General features: G+C 60.1%; 2 protein-coding genes across 5 annotated transcripts in view; one reads left to right on the top strand and one right to left on the bottom strand.

The window, feature by feature from the left end:
- The window catches only part of EcR (Ecdysone receptor), a 29,904-nt gene extending 18,256 nt beyond the window's left edge, over positions 1–11,648 (top strand). For 2 of the 4 annotated variants that reach the window (XM_037233077.1, XM_037233074.1), the window contains exons 2-8: positions 1,456–1,617; positions 2,156–2,296; positions 3,348–3,499; positions 4,259–4,444; positions 7,700–7,855; positions 8,433–8,658; positions 10,547–11,648. In XM_037233077.1, the coding sequence (XP_037088972.1) occupies positions 1,467–1,617; positions 2,156–2,296; positions 3,348–3,499; positions 4,259–4,444; positions 7,700–7,855; positions 8,433–8,658; positions 10,547–10,791 (1,257 nt within the window). In that variant the 5' untranslated portion in view covers positions 1,456–1,466 and the 3' untranslated portion in view covers positions 10,792–11,648. Of the gene's footprint in view, positions 1–1,455; positions 1,618–2,155; positions 2,297–3,347; positions 3,500–4,258; positions 4,445–5,872; positions 6,026–7,699; positions 7,856–8,432; positions 8,659–10,546 lie in introns of all 4 variants that reach the window. The other 2 variants (XM_037233076.1, XM_037233075.1) reach the window with 2 other exon arrangements.
- Positions 11,649–14,543: 2,895 nt separating this feature from the next.
- On the bottom strand, positions 14,544–18,461 carry LOC119110184 (zinc finger protein 532-like). The gene is made up of 6 exons (XM_037233921.1): positions 18,304–18,461; positions 17,552–17,667; positions 16,925–17,126; positions 15,574–16,290; positions 15,069–15,393; positions 14,544–14,783 (listed from the first exon to the last, which is right to left on the bottom strand). Exons 1-6 carry the CDS (start codon positions 18,417–18,419, stop codon positions 14,544–14,546), a joined length of 1,716 nt encoding a protein of 571 aa, XP_037089816.1. The 5' UTR covers positions 18,420–18,461.
- Between the last annotated feature and the right edge of the window lie 1,975 nt (positions 18,462–20,436).

The following is a 20,436-nucleotide window of genomic DNA, read 5'->3' as shown; positions in this document are numbered from 1 at the left end:
CAGCCATTACACGGCCGGTGCAGTGTCGGCGACGGCCAGCGCGGCGCCGCGCGGCGGCCAAACACCGGGCTGTGCTCGTGCTCGGTGCTCGTGCGGCGGGCGCCAGTCGGCCGGCCGCCAGGTCACTGCTGCAGTAGGGCTCGGAGCCGGCGGCGGCCCATACCCCGCCCCCGCCGCTGCTCCCCGGGCCGACGAGGCGGCCGGTGGCGGCCGGACGCCGAGCCGCCGGTGGTGGACCGCGGTCTCCGCCCCGCCTCGGCGCCGCCCTGCTCCGCGTTGGCGGCAGCATGTGCGCCGCCTCGCGTCCGCCCGGGGCGGAGTCGGCGCTGGCCGTGACTGGCGCGCTCCGCACGGCGGCCGGCCCGGGGCGGGCGCCGGTGAGCCGCGCCCATGCGGGGTGGACCCGGCCGGGGGGCACGCGCCGGCCACGCAGTGCCGTCCACGCAGCGCCGGCTGCCGCCGGTTCGGAGAATAGCGCGCTGTTGGACGCTGTCCGCGGGCGAGAGTATCGGCCGGCGAGTCGACGGAGCGGGTGGGCTCGGGCGCTGGGCGACGGCCGGGCCCGGCCGGCCGCGAGCCGCACCGCCGGTCGGCCCGACCTGAGCCGGCGGGACGCGACACTGCGACCGGCTTGGAGCCGCGCCTATGAGCCGGTCTGACCTGAGCTGGTGCGACGCGGCGGTCCGGCGCCGGACCGCGACCGGCTCGCAGCGCGCCGCGGCCGCCGGCGCCGGCCGGTTCTGCCGGCTCGCGGTCGCTGACGGGCCGCCTCCGCCGCCGGCGGCGTGGGAACAGTCACCTTGAGCGTTCTTTGAACTTGACTTCCCATGCAGGCTGTTGCTTTCCGGTCCGGTCGCGCCGTGTTTCGCGCGGAGCAGTCAGAGGCCGGGCGACATGACAGGATGAACCCATCCATCAAGGCGGTTATTGTCTTTGAAATGAGCGCGGCGCTACCATTTCGTGGCCAAAGCTCGTTGCGGTTGTGGTCGTGATTTATTGGCGGGCTTTCATCACTAGTGGAAGTCGCTCCGATGGCGGTTGGACAATATACGGATTAAGTGGCAACCCAATGACTCCGTGTCGTGAGGCACATTTCATAGCAGGAATTTTACGGCTAAAGGCAAAAAAGACGCGTGGTGTTGTGTGACACACAAATAATGCGGATGCATAGTGCCAACCCATGGAATGGCTTCTTTTAAGATCCTTTCCGCAGGAGTATCCAGACCAGAAGAGATTCAGTTTCAGCGTATTATGCTACAGCACGTGCGAATAGCATCTGTTCGCGCGCACGGAACTTGTCAACAAATATCTCATTTTTGCTCTTGGAAACGGCTGCCGGTTGCGCAAGATGCAATGTGTGTGCTGTGCTGTTGCCGTATTAATGTTGAGCTCCTGACGAATTGCATTGCTACAAAATATCACCTGATCTGTAACCCAGCTGTTTCTTCGTCTCAGGCCACGATGAGATGTCGCCGCCGAACAGCAACGGTCCTTACACGGGGGAGGAGAAGAAGAAGAAAGGTCCGCTGGCCAGACTCAGTGAGGAGCTCTGCCTGGTCTGTGGCGATAGGGCGTCCGGCTACCATTACAACGCCCTCACGTGTGAAGGCTGTAAAGGTAAGTTGCTCCGTACACAGTATGGCCGACTCCACCGGTGGAGTACGGCATGGCATTGAACAAGCGGAAGGTCGCCAGGAGCTGCGCTAAATGCGCTGCGTGCATTCAGTCCTTTTTGAACGTCCATGTGTCGGGTCACCCCTATTTCTTTCATCACGGTCGCCGCCTGGCTTGCATGTGTTATTCCACCGCATCCTGCGAGTGTACGTGGTTGCTAGCGTAGCTCTCGGCGCATGCTTCAAGGTCGCAGGACATGCAATCAGTACAGTCATTATCAAGGAGAAGGCGGATTTGTAGCCTTTCAGACAACTTAACTGCCGGCCGGGTATGTTTATGTGTTCTGCGTGGTTGCGCTTCTTCTTTACGGCGCCTTACACCGATGTCCGGTTTATGACTAGGTGGAAGTGACTATACAGTCATGGCCATGGTTACGAACCCGACAAACTTCTGTGTCTGCAGCTTTGATGCTCGTACCGTGTACACCATCCTCTGGAGGTTGCAATGACTTCCGAAGCTTATCAGTTGCTTAACTTTTCAGGGTTCTTCCGAAGAAGCATGACGAAGAAAATAGTGTATGTGTGTAAATATGGTCAGAACTGTGAGATAGATATGTATATGCGGAGAAAATGCCAAGAGTGCCGATTGAAGAAGTGTCTCGACGTCGGAATGCGCCCCGAATGTAAGTAGTGTCCTTGAGGCTCCAAAACGCCTGTGCAGACATGCAACAACCTTATTCTGCTGTTGCTTCTCTAGCTGTAGTTGCGACAGCAAAGGCGACCCCTGGCCACGTGAGCATGTCATAAGAAAGTCATCACGGCCTGCGCTGCAAGCGACACCGAAAGGGATATCCCTCGTGCGCTTTCACACTGGGTAATTGCTCTCGTCAGACCATGCTGAAACCGGTGCCTGTTCGGTGGGTCTATGGCCCGACGCCTCTGGACCCGTCTGGTCTGGTCCGGGCCCCTGGACCAGTCTCACTGGGTCCAGGGGCCTCAGACCCGTCTCGTCCGGCGCTGCCTTCCTGACCTGTCCGGTCCGGACGCTCCAGTCCCCCCTCCCCCACTCAGTTCCCCGCTTTTGGTGCAGGCCCCCGGACCCGCCTCTTCGACCCGTGTCGACCGCCGCCATTGGTGGCCGGCCTTTGTGAACGCGTTGGCGTTGACAGATCAGGCGGGCGGTGGCCGCGGCGGCGTCGGCCGGCGGCGGCTCCGGTCGCCAAGCCGGCCGGCCCGCCGCGCCGTCACCCGACTGGACTTGTTCAAGGTCAAGGGCGGGAGTTGAACGGCCCGACCGCGGCGGCTGGAGTCGCGCCGCCCACCATCGCCGCCGCCGCCGCCGCCGCCGCCACCGCCTATTTCCTCATCGTAATGGCCGCTCTGGCGGCGCCACTTTGAGGCGCCTTCTGCTCCCGTGCCGATCAATCTGCACGTCATGGCGCGGCCGACACTGACGCGTGTGTCGGCGTGCGGCCGACTGCCGTCGCTGGCCCGTCGCTTCTGCCGTGGGGTGCGCTTTTTGCGTGATGGCTTATTGACGCGGTCATGGGATAGAGCGAGCTTTCAGTCCTTTGCGTGTGTTTGACCCTGCGCGCGCCGGCTGACGTTGATTTCATCGGCGGCGACGCGCCGACGCCTAGTGCGAGCCGGTTTGCGCTGACGTCGTGACGCCACGCCGGCCGACATCAGCGGCAGTGGCACCGCACCGTGCTGACGGCCGACGCCGTGCCGCAGGCGTGGTCCCGGAGTCGCAGTGCCAGGAGAAGCGGAAGGCCAAGCAGGGCCAGCGCGGCCGGGCGCGCTCCGGCTCGATCCCGTCCGAGCCGTCGACGCCGACGCCGCCGGACGCGGCCGACGCCAGGCGCAGCCGTCTCTCGCCAGCCGCGGTCAGTCGGTGGGCCGACGGGGCTGGTGGACCCCGCGGAGGGAGGGAGAGGGATGGGGGGGGGGGCGTGTCGCGGGATATGTAGTGGATGTGTTCTTGGATGTGTGGGAGATAGGTGTGATGCATGATAAACTTAAAGAAGGCAGCGTAACGATTCTCTCCCTCTCCCCACGCCTGGGGGCTAGTGGCGTCATTGTAACGCTCCCGCTTCCTGTCATTTGGATTCGGAAGCGGCGGCTGCGTAACGTGCCGCTCTCTTGTCGGGGGCTCCGGGTCGGCCGGGTGGCCCCCCTGTCCCTCTGTACGTTCCGGAGCAGGCAGAGTAAAGCCGTGGCCTCCTGTTGAGCAGGTCCAGAGCCAGCTGTGTATCGCTTGCTATGATCTCACGTGGATCCGAAACAAGCAGTAGAAAATCTCCGACTCATCGGCGGCTCTCCAGCAGACTTTTTAACGCTTCTGTCGCTGACGTGTGTCTGCAACGGACGGGGTGACTCCCCGCCTTCCATGAGCTGGAAAGGGAGGTGACCATAACCCCCCGCGGCTGTTGGGTGGGTCCGAACTTGAAGGCTGCAGTAAATCGCGACCGTTCATCACGTGAGCTCACACGGGGCAGTGTTACACCCCCGCCTCCCGCCATACGGGTCCGGAGGCGGTCATGCACCGCCTCCGTCCCGCTGGTGGGTCCGAAGGCGCCAGCGCGCCGCCCTTGTCCGCGCAGCTGGCTCTGGGCAGGCACCATAACTGGCCGTCTGGCCGTCAGGTGGCGCCGGAGGAGGCGGTGGTGGGCCAGAGCGGCGACGCCGGCGGCGGTGGCTGTGCTCCCCTCACCGTGCTGCCCGTCAGCCGCAAGACGCTGACGGCCGAACAGAACGAGCTGATCAACCGGCTGGTGCGCTACCAGGAGGAGTACGAGTCGCCCACCGAGGAGGACATGCGCCGCTCGGCGGTGAGTGCGGCGCCGGCTCCGCCGCACCACCCGGCTGGCCGGGGTGGCTCGGCGGCTCTACCGGGTGGGGAATCTCTGGCAGGAACGCTGTGGATTGTGTTATGCTGGTTGGTGTCCCTGGTCGTTTTTGGGGCGTTGCTGTTTTGCTTTGCGAAGATGATTTCGACAGGGAGTCTGTTGCAGATGTACTTGGTTTGTTTAATGCTATGTTTAAATATGAGCAACGTACTTGGAAAGCAAAAGGTGAACCGTAAGAAAACTCTGACCGGATTGTTGAGCTCGACAGTTCATCACTATCATGATTAAAATATGCTGAGTATGTAAGCGCAATTACGATTTAAACGTTGTTATCGCAGTCAAATTCGGTCGAATGTCAGGGGCCCCTGCTAGCCTGAGTTCAGCTGTGGATTGGGATATGTTTATATACATACCGTGTCCGCTTAAAAAGCAACCCGGACAGTCTTTGGCTTAACACTCGTGATTTGTTTCCCGTTCGTTTGATAGTCTTGACAAAGCCTAGTAAATTGAGTGCCTTCATTGCTATTCATTTAAGCTCGTAGTAACTGTTTGCAGTGTCCGTGCTTAAGTCATGCATTCGTGCTGTCTGGGCTTCCAATGCGCTTAGTTATATTCTGTAGGCGGACGCCATTTTGGTCCACGCCTCGGTCGTATTTCGCCTTCCCTTTGCTTCTGTTAGACCGAGAACAGACAGCATGCTTTTTCGGGAGACGATCTCCAACTTGAACGAAATGACGCTACCCGACTCTGAGACCATTCTCGCTTGCTGACCTGTAGAGAGCTTTTGTGTTGTGTTTGACTTCACCCCTCACCTTTGGGGAATGCTTCTCGCTCGCGACGCTTAACCTAAGACGGACGAATGCTCATAATGCTTTCGCTCTGTGCTCGTACGCGAAGACGCACCTTTATCCTCCGTTATCGTGCCGTGCGTGCCTGCGTCAGTTCTGCGCTCTGCCCTGCCATCCCGGAGCCCGCTATTGAGCTGGCGCCCGTTACCCCGGAGTCCCTGAAAAGGGCCGTCACGGGTTTTCACGGGATTTCAACAAAAAGGGGTCGGCCCATCACCGTCCTGCCACGCGCCACCCTCTGCTGGCGAGTCCGGCTGGGGCTGCCTTCTGCCGCGGGCCACCAACCGCTTATCCTGCGGTTCCCGAAGTAGTTTCAGTCGGAGGGACTGATGTCAAAGATCAAATTTCTGCGTTACGTTCCTAGAATGATTCGCGATCAAAAGCGTTTTCAGTGGTTCCCTAGTGTTAACTGTTTCTGGCACATGCTCATTTCCTTTGATTTGCATAAAAATTACGAGTCTGCCGTTCAGAACAGTCGTCCCCACCGTGCTGCCCTGTGCCGCCCCGCCGCCCGCGCCGGCCGTGACGTCAGCCGACGTGACGTGTGACGTCACGTTCACAGCTGGAGCGGACAAGCTTGGACCCTGCCGAGCTGCAGTGTAAGCAGATTACCGGCCTGACCGTGCTGACTGTGCGGCTCATAGTCGAGTTCACCAAACAGCTGCCAGGCTTTCAGGACAAGCTGAGCCGCGACGACCAGATATGCCTAGTCAAGGTGATGAGGCGACCGGCGGCGGCCAGGGAGGGCCGCCGGCTGGGTGGTAGTGGGCGGTCGGTCCGCCAGGCCTGGAGGAACTGGGACTGAACTCTGAACTGGACTGTCCACGGGGCCTGGTGTGGCGGCGGGAGTGCCGGTCCACCAGGTCTGGATGAGTCTGGAGTGCCGGTCCACCAGGTCTGGTTGAGTCTGGAGTGTCGGTCCACCAGGCCGTCAGTTGGTGAACGATCATTTCATCAGGCCGCGAGGGTGAAATAGTCCTGGAGGACCGCGTCCGTCCGTCCGTCAGGCCTGGAAGAGTTTGGAATGTTGCTGGATCCGATTTGAAGTGACCATGGACGGCCAGTCCACCTGGCGCAGCTTCCACGTCAGATCGGGCCGCGGCCGAACCGTCCCGACCATCTACAGCGACTCTGGGGCATGTTCCGCGGCGGCGCAGCCCAAATGATCGCGTCTGACGTCGCGTCCACATCGTACGGTGAAGGCTCGTGGCGAGGTGGACTGGCTGTCCGCGGTCCGTTGGAGGACTGGTTCCTTTGCATGCGAAAGGGTGAGTATTTCACTCAGGCTCCAGCTTCCGTTTTGTTTTTTCTCGCGCTGATCGGGTCGTTGTGCCATCAGACCTTTGTCTGTTCGGTTCGGTCATGTCGTCCTGGACACGGCGGTGATTGCCAGTGGGGTGCCTTAAGCGCAGCGCCCGGTGAGGTGTGGAGGATCCAGTGCTTCTGGCGGACAGGCGTGACTTTCTGAGAAGTAGTTTTTCTTCGTGAGTCATCGGAGTGGCCTGTGCGAATGGGTTGCGGTTGTCAGCATCGACATCGCTCCTCCGCCCTTACGCGGTCACCAGGTCGGTTACGGTCAGCTCCGCTGATGATCGGACAGCGTTGTGACGGTGGCGCTGGCCTTGGTGGTTGGATGTGTTACTGCTCCTCAAGATCACCACGACGCCCGTACACCTCTCGCAGAGTCGGACCGCGCAGGCGTGGCATTGAGCGCCCTCTGCAGCCGCGTGGGCGGCCACGCAAGCTCCGCTGGCCTCCCTCTATTTGCCGTTGTTGCGTCTAGTCGTGAGCGTCGTCTGCCCCCAGTTTGTGCTCAGTTCGACGCTGACCTGGCTACTTCGTGGTCCTCAGCTGAACGATGGGTTAGCTTTGACTTAGTCGGTCGGGCGAGATTGTCCAGGCATTTGACACAGCCCGTCTCCTCGTCTTCGTCTGCTGCGGTGTTTTAGTCGTCCGAAGTCAGATTTGCCCTGGTGCTATCGGTCCTCATTTGTGTCGGCAACGCCTCCACGTCAGCAAAAAACAACAAAGACACGCACGAGCGGTAACGAGTTGCCTGAACCCCGGACTTCAAGTCATCAATCTTCAACCGGCAGGAAAAACCAAAAGGCTTCCTTGTCACCACCACCCTTGTAGATGGTGCCACCGATTCCTAGCCGGCCGAGCCGGCCGCCCGCCTGCCCGCCTCCGCGACAGCGCCTTTGGCGCCGATTTCTTCTCTCTGGCTGTCCCCCGCTTGACCGGTGTACTGTTCGGTGGCATGCGGACGACACAGGACGCCTCGCGCGACTCGGCACGCTCTGCTGGTGGCGGGAGCCCAGACGGTCCCGGCGCGCGCGCGCCGCCGCCGCCGGCCGCTGACCGGCCGCACTGCCTCGTCCCGCCCCAGGCGCAGGTGGACTCAACGGACGCCGACGACTCGGCGCAACACTTCCGCCGCATTACCGAGATGACGATCCTCACGATAAAGCTGATTGTCGAGTTCAGCAAGCGGCTGACCGGGTTTGACCGTCTGCTCAAGGTCGACCAGATCACGGTGCTCAAGGTAGAGCAACGGCCGCAAGCCGCTGGGACGCGACCGGTCCTGGCCGCGCCGGTCCGGTGGGAGGGCAGGGGGGAGTCCACTGACCGGCTCCGCTTGGGTCCGAGAACTGACGCGGACCTCGGCGAGGGTTGTTTGACGCTCTTCTCGGAGTCGACGGTCATTGCCGAGATTGAGATCTGCGATAAGGTATGTAGCGGTGGTTCAGCGAGCGGCCTGCGGCGGTTCAGTAAGCCTTGTGCTTTCGTGGAAAGGCTTGTCGGATGGGTGAGTGCTGTGGCGTAGGCAAGTCTTGCGTTTCTTTTCTCGTGTGCATCTCTGTAAACTGCTGGTGTCTGCAACCGTGTGAAGCTCACTAAAGCGCTGGTACAGCTTCGACCAGTTAACAATACTTTGAAAAGTGGTCATTATCTCTCGGGTGCATTGACTGCACATCATCTCAATGTCACAAATCGAGTCGGACGAGCTCGTTTATCAAAGCAATGATCACAAGACGCAATGTTACCGTGCTGCCGGGTCGCCCATTAGCCCCGGCCGGCCGGCGCGCGGGGCCTCCCGTGACGCCCTGGTCCCACCCCAGGCGTGCTCCAGCGAGGTGATGATGATGCGCTGTGCTCGGCGCTACGACGAGGACACGGAGTCGATCGTGTTCGCCAACAACTATCCGTACACGCGCGCCGCCTACGAGCGCGCCGGCCTCGACGCCACCACCATCGAGAAGAACTTCAAGTTCTGCAAAAAGATGTCCAAGATGAAGGTGGACAACGCCGAGTACGCGCTGCTGACGGCCATCGATATATTTTCCGGTGAGCCGCTGCGGGTGGCCTTTGGTTGTGTGTGTCGGCTGCTGGCGCCCTGTTATGTTGCATGTCCACTGAAGGTGCCCCGACCCACCGCCCGTCCGGTGGTGATGTCCCTGGATAGCGTCTGTCCACGGTTGGTGCCATGTCTCTGTGTCCGTCCGATGGTGGTGTCCCTGGCGGCGTCTGTCCACGGTTGGTGCCGTGTCTCTGTGTCCGTTCGATGGTGGTGTCCCTGGCTGACGTCTGTCCGCTGTAGACGCCATGTCTCTGTGTCCGTCCACGCCTGGTGGCTCGCGGCGGTGTCTCCGCCGCTGCGCTACCCGCTGCTAGCGTCCCGGGCCGACCGACTGCGATCCGCTGGATCGACCGCAGTGTCCGTGCTAGAACCGTGCTGAATAGTGGCCGCATATTACACCACGGGAGGAGATGTCAGGACGGGAAGCTGCATGATGCTCTGCATGGACACAGTGGGGCGGGGCGGACGCCAGCCCGCACGTGCGCCAGCGGTAGGCCAACGCGCTGTGCGTGACTCGTGGGCGCGCTATGCAGATAACCCGCCACTGGGTCACGTCTCTCATTGCGGTGAGGGACGTGACCAGATTCGCTGGCGGCTAGATGAAAGCGGGAGGAAGGGGGGGGGGGTTGCCGCTCCCCGCCAGTGAGCCTGGGCCGGGGGACGAGCCGGCACACGATGTAGGTCAGGGCCGGGGGAGGGCTGATGGCGATGCCGACGCCTCTGAGCAGGATCAGCCGCCGTTGCGGCGAGCCGCTGCCCGCTGCCGACACGCGAGCCGCCCTCACTGACCTACTTCACCGCTCTGGCCGGGGCGATTCTGGGTACCGCCGCTGACGGGGTCCGTCTCAACCGCGGTCGGTAAAGCGGCTGCGTTCTGAGAGCTGCCACATACTCGGGCCGGCGGCAGGTGTGGCTGATCAGAAGGCCCCCCGGTGGCGCCTGACCGCGGTCTGATAACGTTAGTCATCTCAGTATGAAAAGCGCAGCACCACTCTCTCCTCATGAATGATCAAATGTGGCCTCAACTGAATGTTCTGCCATCGTTATGGTCTGGGAAATGTATGCTGGCTTATAGGCGATATCAGGTGCTGGAGATGCGTGGAAGGCATGGGCTCTTCGAGTATCCTCCATGACATTGACAGCTGTCCGCTTAAAATCAGCGGTGGCCGGTGTTACATAGCTCTGGCCCGTGTTAGCCCGTCGTCCGACTTTCGTGCATTCTGTAGTGCTTACACTTAAGTGTGTTGGCTATTTGTGAGAGATTTGCTATTTTTCATGAGCTTGTCCTGCTGTGGTACGCCATTCCCCGCTCCCGGCTTTGATCCGCGACATGTTCCGTACCTTAGTCCCGCCATCAGTCGTGGGGTGAGCCCTGCCACCTCTCGTGTCTCAGTCGCACCACGGGCCGTGTCCCAGCCCCACTAACTGCCGTGTCTCAGCCCATGTCTGACATCACTGACCATGTCTCAGCCCCAAAAACGGCCGTGTCTCAGTCCCACCACGGGCCGTATCTCAGCCCCACCAACCGCCGTGTCTCAGCGCCATCACGGGCCGCGTCTCAGCCCCACCAACCGCCATGTCTCGGCGCCATCACGGGCCGCGTCTCAGCCCCACCAACCACCGTGTCTCAGTCCCACCACGGGTCGTGTCTCAGCCCCACCACGGGCCGTGTCTCAGCCCCACCAACCGCCGTGTCTCAGTCCCACCACGGGCCGCGTCTCAGCCCCACCAGCCGCCGTGTCTCAGCGCCATCACGGGCCGCGTCTCAGCGCCATCACGGGCCGTGTCTCAGTCCCACCACAGGCCGTGTCTCAGCGCCACCGCGGGCCGTGTCTCAGCCCCGTCGCCATTGACCGCCTGCCTGTCGCCCGGCAGACCGCCGCATGCTGCAGGAGCCGGACAAGGTGGAGCGGATCCAGTCCATCTACGTGGACGCGCTGCGAGCGTACGTCGACTACCAGCGGCCGCACCCGACCGGCGTCATCTTCGCCAAGCTGCTGAGCGTGCTGACCGAGGTACGCCAGCTGGGCGAACTCAACAAGGAGCTCTGCTGGTCGCTCAAGCTGCAGCAGAAGCCGCTGCCGCCCTTCCTGCACGAGATCTGGGACGTGCCGGCGTAGCACGGGCGGAGGGACGGCCGGGAGCGGGCGCCGCGTGTGACAGAGACACAGTGGCGGCAGCGCGGTGCCGGCGGCGGCGCCCGTAATGGACGAGACGTCGGTCGACCGACGCGCCTGTGGTGGCCGAGACGGGAAGCAGCATGCACATCTCAAGCGGTGTACAAACGGGAATTGCGTGACGACTTTGCGGACAGGCTGTCGAAATCTCGCCAGTGGCTCGTCAGTTCTGATTATTTGAAATCCACTGGGCTTGTCTTCCATCCGCACTCATTTGCCGTGTTGCCGGTTTCGTATGTTTGTCTGTGCAATCTCGCGGCAGGATTGTGTTCCATTGCGTTGTCGATGTGCTAAATGAACTTTATAGGGGCGACACACTCATGCGACTCACCTCCTGGTCAGCCTTTAGCCGTTAGGCCGGCGGTAGAACAGTGGTAACCGAGCCCGGGTCGGGGTCGGCGACCCCAGTGGAGGGTGGACATTCCGAACGGCCGCGTGTGTCTCAGAGTCGTTGTTAACCGGTTCCGGTCAAGGCTCGTTAGGTTGTGACAATATTTACAGAGTTATGACGCGAATTATAAATACCACTGCATGCGATTGCAAGACAAAGTGGAACGCCAGAGCCACGGTCTGGATAGATCACGATTGCTCAAAACCGGCTAGCGTTTGTGGCATTAGGTTCGACGGGGGAGGGGAACAGGGGGATTGCTCTGTTATCGAGTGCGTGGCCTTGGCTGGCGGCTGTGCCGTTGGCCGGTGACCCGTGTGACACGGGGCGGGCGTCTGGCCGTTCGCCGCCCTGTTCGTGTTCAAAGTACAAACGTGTGCGTCCGGCTATGCGCCGCCGGCCGGCCGGCCCTTTGTACATAGCCGGTCCTTGTCTGCGGCGCGGCCTGGCGGCCGGGAATACACGACAGCGAGAGAGAGAGAGGAGCGGGCCGCTGTGTGTGGTGGAGGTGCGGCCCTTCTCGGCTCCAGGGCCAGAGAAGGGCGCGAGTACGCGGTGCTTTGAAGAAGAGGGGAGACGGCCGCCGTGTGGCGTGGGAACAATTCTACCCGGCAGCACGGGCCGGAGGACGGGAGGGCGTGCTTCCGCGAGGAGGACGACCGGCCGCGGCGTCAGTGCGGCGTCGCTGGGCACCGGGGGCTGAGAACGGCGGGTATATGGCACAGAGACAGAGAGAGGGGGTAGGAGAGCGAGCACGACTGCAGCGTGGATGCGGCATCGCCCGACTCTGCGGATAGCTTGAGCGTCGGTGAAGAGCACGGAATCCTGGGCCCGAAACGACGGACCTGCAGACCTGTGCTTGATCTCGGGTACCGTCGTAAATGACGCCCAATTCGGCGCGCTGTGGGGACACATGACAGCATTTCCTATGGATATATCCTGGACCTGGATGAGAGTAGGTTCGCATTGCCCACAACATTAAAAGAATTCTGGGAATATGCAAGTCTCACCATGTATCTGCATTCCGAAGGGCTGTTGGCGTGACAACGATGGCATGTAGTTTGCCCCGAAGTAAGCGTGCGTTCTACTCATGTATGTCCTACGTGCGTCGCGATGCACGACGGGACGTCGTCGACCGTGCGTGTCCCGCACCGGCTTCCATTGTATGCACCCACTGAACACCATGTAGCGCCACTTCTGGGTCGCGCCCACGGGCGGCGGTTTAGTTCCGAGCTGCTTGTGTGCAACCCGGGCTGAGAGCCTAAGTCAGGTCAGGAGATCATTGTCAGATGGCGGCACTTCCATTATCCAGGCGTCTGCTGCATCCGATCTTGGGGGGGGGGGGGGGGAACGCGGCTAGGTGGAGGTGCCACCATGGACACCACCGGCGAACTTGGAGCGCTCATCCTACGCCACACATGCGCACCAGGTGCGCCCGCCCAGGCACGGCGGGTACATAGCCGGTGGAGGCGAAGTATTTATCGTGTCCTCCGGCCGTCGCATCTGGCCATCGCGCTGCAGGCAGACCAACCACAGTTCGCAATGCTCCGTGGAGTGCTCGCAATGCGTGGAACAAAAAGGGCGATGACGACCGATAAACGGCAAATGTTGCCGGCCGATAATGCTTCCATAATGGCATCGCGTGTGCGTGGTCGCACACTGCGCACACGAGTTTGATTTAAATGGGACACCGTAACTTTTCAAATCGCAGCTGCGGCAGGCCCGCCGATATTAAGAGCTATGCTATCAGGGGGAGGGGGAGGGTCAATCAAATTAAGCAGATTATCCAATTGAAGAATGGTGGTGTACTGAATGACAATACCCCTACACCAGCGCGATCGAACGCGCGCAGCCACGCTCTTTGCGCGCGATTTCAGGTTTTTGTGATAGCCGTAGACTGATGACCGATTTGCACCGCCAGCCGACAGCGCTTCGACAAGGGCATCGTGGGCACGTGGTCGTTTCCACGACGCACGGCTAGAAGTATTTCAAATTGGACGTCGCAGCTTCGCAGATCGCCACAGCAGCCGGCCCGTCGGCGTTGACACTGTTGGGGTCGGCGGAGCAAAGCAGAAATCAGGGACAGGTGTGTTGTTCTGGCAGCCTGTGGCCCTATACCAGTGCTGTTAAATGTACAGTTGCACATTCCGTGTGCAATTATAGCATGTTTCCGGCCTGCCGTGTTCTTGCCGTTGCGCCACGGGAGTCAGTCTGCTGTTAGCAATGCGCTTTAAAGGGGCGAGTTGAACACAAAACAGGTGACGCCAGCTGAGAGCCGTTTACGTTGCCAGTCAATAGTGCTCCAGCGACGTGTGCACATGGTGGCACCCCTCGCAGGCGAATGCAAGTATTTACAGTTGAAACCTCGTGTTTGCATATCGCAGGAATGGATGTCCCGGTTCCATTCACTTACGCTGTCGGGGGAGGGACGACGAAAAAATGTGTTATCGGTTGAAGAACTTACAGAAATGGAAACGTAAGTCGATTTTGAGCGTTATTCGACGGGGCAGTATCAGCGCATATACAATACAATATTGTTCCAATATTTTATTCAATACAGTATTGTACAATATTGTCCCGAACTGGTGTGGGTGTGATTTTCCATTTGTCAATTCAGCGACCACGGAATCAAGGCCCGCGCCGAGACGCGTCTTCATGCACACACACCGTATGCTACACGAATTCATCAACACTTATTCAGTCATCCATTTAATCCCGCGAGAACAATGCCAGCATGCACGAAAAATGTACCGAAAACAGGGTACTTAAAAAATCTTCGGCTGCGCATCGCACATGATTGAAGGGGCGTGATGATGGCAACACTGCCAGCACGCAAACAATACAAATACATCAGCGAGTGGCCACGCCGTTATACCGTACCGATGTGTCAGGCTCATGATGTGCGCGAGATCGACAAGGGAGACTGTCAATGGCCCCAAACGACGACGGAGAAGTGAATCCTGGCCTGGCCTGGCCTGGGCGCCCGGAGTTGCGCCAAAAGGTCGACCTGGTGCCCACCACTACCACCGCACGGCGCATGTTGCGCCACACACGCGCGCGCGACGTCTGTGACACATCTGGCGCGGGCCGCACCACGCCGCGCCGCGCGGAGCCCTACGCCCATGCGCGGCGCCGTCCGTCCCATCGGCTTCACGCCATCGACAGTAGACCCTCCGACCGACGGCCGTGGGAGATCCAAGCCGCGCCAGCTCTGTGACGACGTCCCTCCCTTCCCCGCCCTCCATCCCTCCCCCATCCCGGGAGACCCGGCTCCCCTAGCCGGCGGTCAGCCGTGCCGGGACGGCCCTCAATCCTGCGCCTCGGGCACGCCGAAGCCGTCAAGGTCCGGCATGATATACTCGGTCACCTGCGCCGCCTCCTCCACCGCCTCCCGCTTCTGCGTGATCTCGCCCTCCTTCATCTCCAGCTCGATCACCTCTTCGCCCTCTTCCGGCTCCTCCTCGACCTCGAACTGGGCGCCGCGGCCGCCGCCCGCCACGAAGCTGGCGATCTGCTCCAGCGTCTCGGCGCCAGCGGCCGGCGGCGGCTGCACGCGCGCTCGCTTCGGCGCGCTGGCGGCCGGCTCGGTGTCGCTGCCGGCTGACGAGCCCTCGCTCTCCAGCTGGTACAGACTGGTCACGTCCGCCAGCGTGCCGAGCTGGCGCGGTCGCCGCGGCCCACCGCCGCCGCCGTCGCCGCCGCCGCCGACCGGCGGCAGGTCGTCAGCGTCCTCCTCGTGCTCTTCCTCGTTGTCCTCCTCCTCCTCGACAGCGTCCGGCGACAGGCCGGGCGCGCCCGCGCGCCGACCGCCGCGGCTGCCGCGGTGCTTGGCGAAGTTGTGCCGGTTCAGGTCGATCAGCCGGTCGAACTGCAGGTCGCAGCGTGCGCACGTGAAGCACCGCAGCCCGTGCTCGCCCTCCAGGTGAAACTGCAGCGTATCGCGGCTGCCCAGTTTGGCGTAGCAGAGACCGCAGCGATCGCGCCCAATCTCGGACGCGTGGTCGGCCAGGTGGTTCTTCAGCATCTCGTTCGAGGCGAAGCGCGTGTTGCACAGCAGGCACAGAGGCACGCCATCACGCAGATGCACCCGCCCATGCTCGGTGTACTCGGGCTTACGGCGGAATTCCTCCTTGCAGACGGCACAGGTGTGCGTGACGCTCTTGCCCAGTCGGCCGTGCGACGACGGCTGCGGCGACCCCGCGTGCACGCGCCGCACCACCGGCGACGGCGGCGCCGGCGGCTCGCCGCCCGTCGTCTGGCGCAGGTACTTGGGCGGCCGGCCCAGCATGCGTCCCGGCGGCGGCGGCGGCGGCGGCGGCGTGACCGGCGCGGCCGGCGGCGGACGCGGCGGCACCACCATGCTCAGCAGCTTGAAGGCGGGGTGGAGCTCCGCCAGGTGGCCGACCAGCTCCTGCTTGCGCGTGAAGTCACTGTCACACTCCGGGCAGCGGAACACGAAGCTGACCTGCTGCAGCGCGCGGTCGCCGTGCTTACGCGAGCCCATGTGGTCGCGCAGCGCGTTGGCGTTGTTGAAGGTGGCCGCGCAGAACGGGCACTTGAGGATGAGCATGAAGGGCGTCTCGCCGGCGACAACCACGCCGCCGTGCTTGTCCACCAGGTGGCCATTGAAGCCGTGTGTCGACTCAAAGGCGAGCGGGCACCGGCGGCACTTGTACAGCTTCTGCACGTGCTCCTGCAGCATATGCGCCTTAGCGTCGGCCACCTCCATGCGGCAGAGGGCGCAGCAGGCCTTGAGATCGCGCGTCAGGTGCAGGCAGCCGGCCACCACGTGGCGCAGGCACTGGTCCAGCGTGCCGAGCAGCTTGAGGCCACACTCGGGGCACACGTACGGGTACGGCCAGAGGTCGGGCTTGTGCAGGCCCTGGTGCGCCATCAGCGCGCACTGACTCGGACACGGCTGGTCGCAGTCGGGACAGCGCGGCGGCGGCCCCGCCAGCGGCGTCGCCTCCGGCTCCGGCGGCGGACACAGGTGCTCCGAAAGTGTCACCGTCGAGCACAGCACGTTGCACATCGGGCAGCTGACGTGTACGGGCCTGGCGGCACACGGGGGCGCGCGCGGGCGTCAGTCACCGCGAGACGCTGGTAACATGTCACTGGCACGCGCCTGGGTGGTGAGCGAGGCTCGACGGTGGCTTCGGGTGATATGGGAGGTGACGGCGGACACAGCGGCGTGATCAGAGCGCCTCTGCCCGTTCTTCACAAAAGAGGGATTCAAATAGCGCTTACGAAGTCCGGCCAATACATTCGCCACCATAGGTGTTGAATTCCATACATATTTGTCATCAGTGTAGTTGAATTCATTAGACAAACAGGCGGTTTCAGATCGTGCAGCCCCGTTACGTGCGCTTCGCGTAACATTGTGAAGACTTTACCGCGATATTTATCATACGCAAACGTCGGTCACCGTTATTGATGCCCTTATGCGTTGGAAAACAGCATGCGTTGTGCGTTAAGTGTTCAAATGGTGTTCACAGGTCACCCAGTCTCATGCGTATTTTTTTCCCTCTTGTCAGAGATGGCACGAGGAATACACACACTAGATATTACCAACATTTCCGCCACTCAATCAGCGAACCGCATTGTCCTGCAAGGCGTATTTCCACGAATTAGAGGTACCTGCAACACCCCCCGCTCGCCCCGGCGCCGCTGACCCGCCGGCGCGCTTACCTGTTGACCTTGTTGACCCGCGGCTTGACGCTCTGCTTGGCTGCAGCGGCGGCGGCGCCGGCGGTGGCGGCGGGCTTGGCCGGTAGCGGCTCGGTGCGCGCCGGCTCCGGCAGACAGCCGAGCTCGGCCGAGCTCAGAGCGGCGGCGTCAATCAGCGACGGGTCCAGCGACACCGGGTCGATCTTGTGCGAGTCCAAGTGCTCTGCGGCCGGGCGGCAGGGCATGAGCGGCGCGCCGACACGTCGCCACGCCGCCCCGGCAGGCGACGCTACACGGCGGGCTGACGCTCGTGAGGTGTCATAGGGGCTGCGGCGGGATGACCGCGCGACGGTGGGTCAGCGTAACAGGACCAGGGGGTTGGCCAGCCCAGGATCTGGGCGCTCTGGGCTTGGCAGATCCGCCGGGTAGGTCACATGTCAGGGCTCGGGCTCAAGGGGCAACAGTTCGACAAAGGGCAAAGGGCAACAAACGCACAGTTCGACTTAGCCGAACTGTGCGTGCGGAGGTCGCTCAAGGGCCAGAACTCTGCTGGCATGAATTCATGTTTACCTCCCGTACTGGACTGGATACCTTTTGGAACAATGCCGACACCAACTGTATACACCTTGGAGCGCTGCTGGCACCTACCGAGCAGCTGGCACTTGTTGGCGAACACCACCGGCTGGCGGCACTCCGGACAGCTGAGTGTGACGCGCAGCGAGCGTCGCCCGTGGTGCTGCTCCAGGCTCGACGGCAGCACGAATCTGAAACAAGCGCAGACACACGTGCTGTACGGCTGGCCACGTCGGGTGTACGTTGCATGCCCAGTGTGACGATTGATAGTGAGGAGTGAGCTGAAAGGATAGTTTGCCGGCAGTGTATACAAAGGCATCGCATTGCAATGACGCATAGTTGCATACGATCCCTGCGCTGTACGGTTGGCCACGTCGGGTGTACGTTGCATGCCCAGTGTGACGACTGATAGTGAGGAGTGAGCTGAAAGGATAGTTTGCAGGCAGTGTATACAAAGGCATCGCATTGCAATGACGCGTAGTTGCATACGATCCCTGCGCTGTACGGTTGGCCACGTCGGGTGTATGTTGCATGCCCAGTGTGACGACTGATAGAGAGGAATGAGCTGAAATAATAGCTTGCCGGCAGTGTATACAAAGGCATCGCATTGCAATGACGCGTAGTTGCATATGATCCCAAACCACTTGCTTGTGAAAAATAAAGCGGTGGTGACTACCGAGGTCGTATGAGATTTCTGCTAGGCATCACTGCCGGCAAGCTGCGACTTCCGGCAGCTTCCCATCTCGCTCCCAAAGTCCACGGCCCAGCTATAGCAGCTCGCTTCCCCACGCGAGGCCCGCGCCGCCGCCGCCGTCGGTCTCGCTCACCGGTCTCCGCACTGGTCGCACATGAAGCCGTCACGCGGCAGCGGCAGCTGCAGGTGGTCGGGCGCCTGCGCGATCGACGAGCTCGGACACGGGCTGGCCAGCAGCATCCCTAGCATCTCCAGCTGCTCGGTGCAGGCGGCGGCGCCGCCCTCGGCCGCCGGCAGGCCCGCCTCCGCCGGCGCGTCGTCGCCCGGCCGCGCGTCGGGCTCCGGCTCCGACTCCGCCGCCGCCGGGGCCTCCTCCGCCGGCTCCGCGAAGCCGACCGACTGGCGCACGGCCTCGTCCGGCTCCAGAAAGCCGCGCGCCTGGCGCACGTCGGGCTTGGCCGCGGCACTGGGCGGCTCCGTGACGTCCGACCCCTGGACGCTCGAGCTGAGGTCGCCGCCTTCCGCCGGCTCCGCGGCCGTCATGGGCGCCGGCGGCAGTTCCGCGCTGTCGCCCTCAGCTGCTGCAGGCTCCTTCACCTGGAGACAAATGAGGGTGGTTTTTGGTGCTGATAAGCAGTTGAAGACAGCAGAGTTACAGATGTAGGTGGAACATCAACAAAAACAGGAGGGGAGTTAGTAACCTGGTGTCACTGTGACAAAAAAATATACAGCTTGGGTCATGTGGGGCTTCCTTTCTGATGTTACTGTAAAATGATCTCAGTTATTTAGGAGTAAATAAAATAGCTGAAACTCATTGTTGTGAGAAAATGAGTGGAAATCACCTAAGTCTAATGAATGAGGTCTTGGATAATCTCGCCACAGCTATTACATTTTAACTGATGTGTCATGTGTAAAAATTAATGAGCACCTTAAACTGGTGTGTCTTAAAAAACAAACTTACATGGTCCTTCTCAACCAGAACAGCTTCCATCCTGTTCTGGCAATATTCCTGAAAGAAGCAGACACAAAAGATTACAAATGCACTTTGGCAATGCCAAACTTAACTTATGGCCAGCCTCTGTGCACATGCAAGTTTTTGGCATTTTGTTAAATAAAGTTCTGGTTCATTTTAGTAGTTTACTTCAGCAGTGACCTACACCTAGCTTCAGCTTCAACCTAGACTTCTGACTGAAGCCAAACTAAACCATTTTGTTAAGACATAGAATGACTATGCAATGAATTCAAATTCCTGCACATACAGGCAGAAAACAATGGCATAAAAGGGGCAACAATAGATGTTTACAACACCTTTCTCTGAAAGCCTAAACTGGGTATGTCTACAAATGTATGATGGTATACATCATCAGTATATATACAGATAGTATATATACAGTATCAGTCATATTAGCACAAAAAAACAATGCTTTACCACCAGGCTGGCAATTAGGCCCCACAGTTAAAACAGTCCATTATGTATTGTCTTATCTTTCAAGCAAAAATATACTTTTTTGTATAATTCTGACCAGTATATTCACCTGAAAACCTTTGGAATATTTCAAGAGTTGCATGGAGATAAAATTGCATTGCCAGTGCAGGCTGCTGATCATCTTCTGGACACAGCTCCATTTGGAAACTCCCAAACTATGCATATGTGTCTATCCACATTGCTCCAGTTTTTTCACATCACATTGTGAAGAAATGAGGTGTAGGTTTTGCACTGGCAATACCAACAGAACCACAGGCTCCATGGATGGAGTCTTATGGCACCCAAAATGTGCAGTCTGGTTAAAAGAAGTGTCACAAAAACTCTTGACTTGCATGATTTGGGAGCATCATCAGTGCATGGTTAACTTCATGGCAACTGGGACATGACCCTCTCAGTTGAGGGGGGGGGGGGGGGGCAAGTTATCTTAAGGGCAAGATTCCACATTTAAAGATACTGAAGCAAGCATCATATCATACTGCATAGCATCATATTGCACATAAATGCAAATTTGTTTTATAAACTGCCTGAGGTACAACAAAGTGGAGCACATTGAATTTGCAAAAATCATGGCATACTTTTGGACTTTGATAGCCCAGTTGCTTTTTGCTAACTCCTCAAACATAGCATTCTAATTATGTACTTGCATGGCTGCATATAGCATATTTCCATTTGTGCTACTCAGTAATGACAAAGTACACCTGAGTGAGGCAAGCCTTGTACAGATGATGATCATGGACAAACCCAGACTGCCCAAGCTCTAAAATACATGTTACACCACAC

This window comes from Pollicipes pollicipes, unplaced genomic scaffold (genome assembly GCF_011947565.3).
Source record: "Pollicipes pollicipes isolate AB1234 unplaced genomic scaffold, Ppol_2.1 Scaffold_7231;HRSCAF=8579_pilon_pilon_pilon, whole genome shotgun sequence".
In the NCBI taxonomy this organism is placed as follows: Eukaryota; Metazoa; Arthropoda; class Thecostraca; order Pollicipedomorpha; family Pollicipedidae; genus Pollicipes; species Pollicipes pollicipes.
Note: the sequence above shows the minus strand (reverse complement) of the source record. Positions and strands in the feature narration are given on the sequence as shown.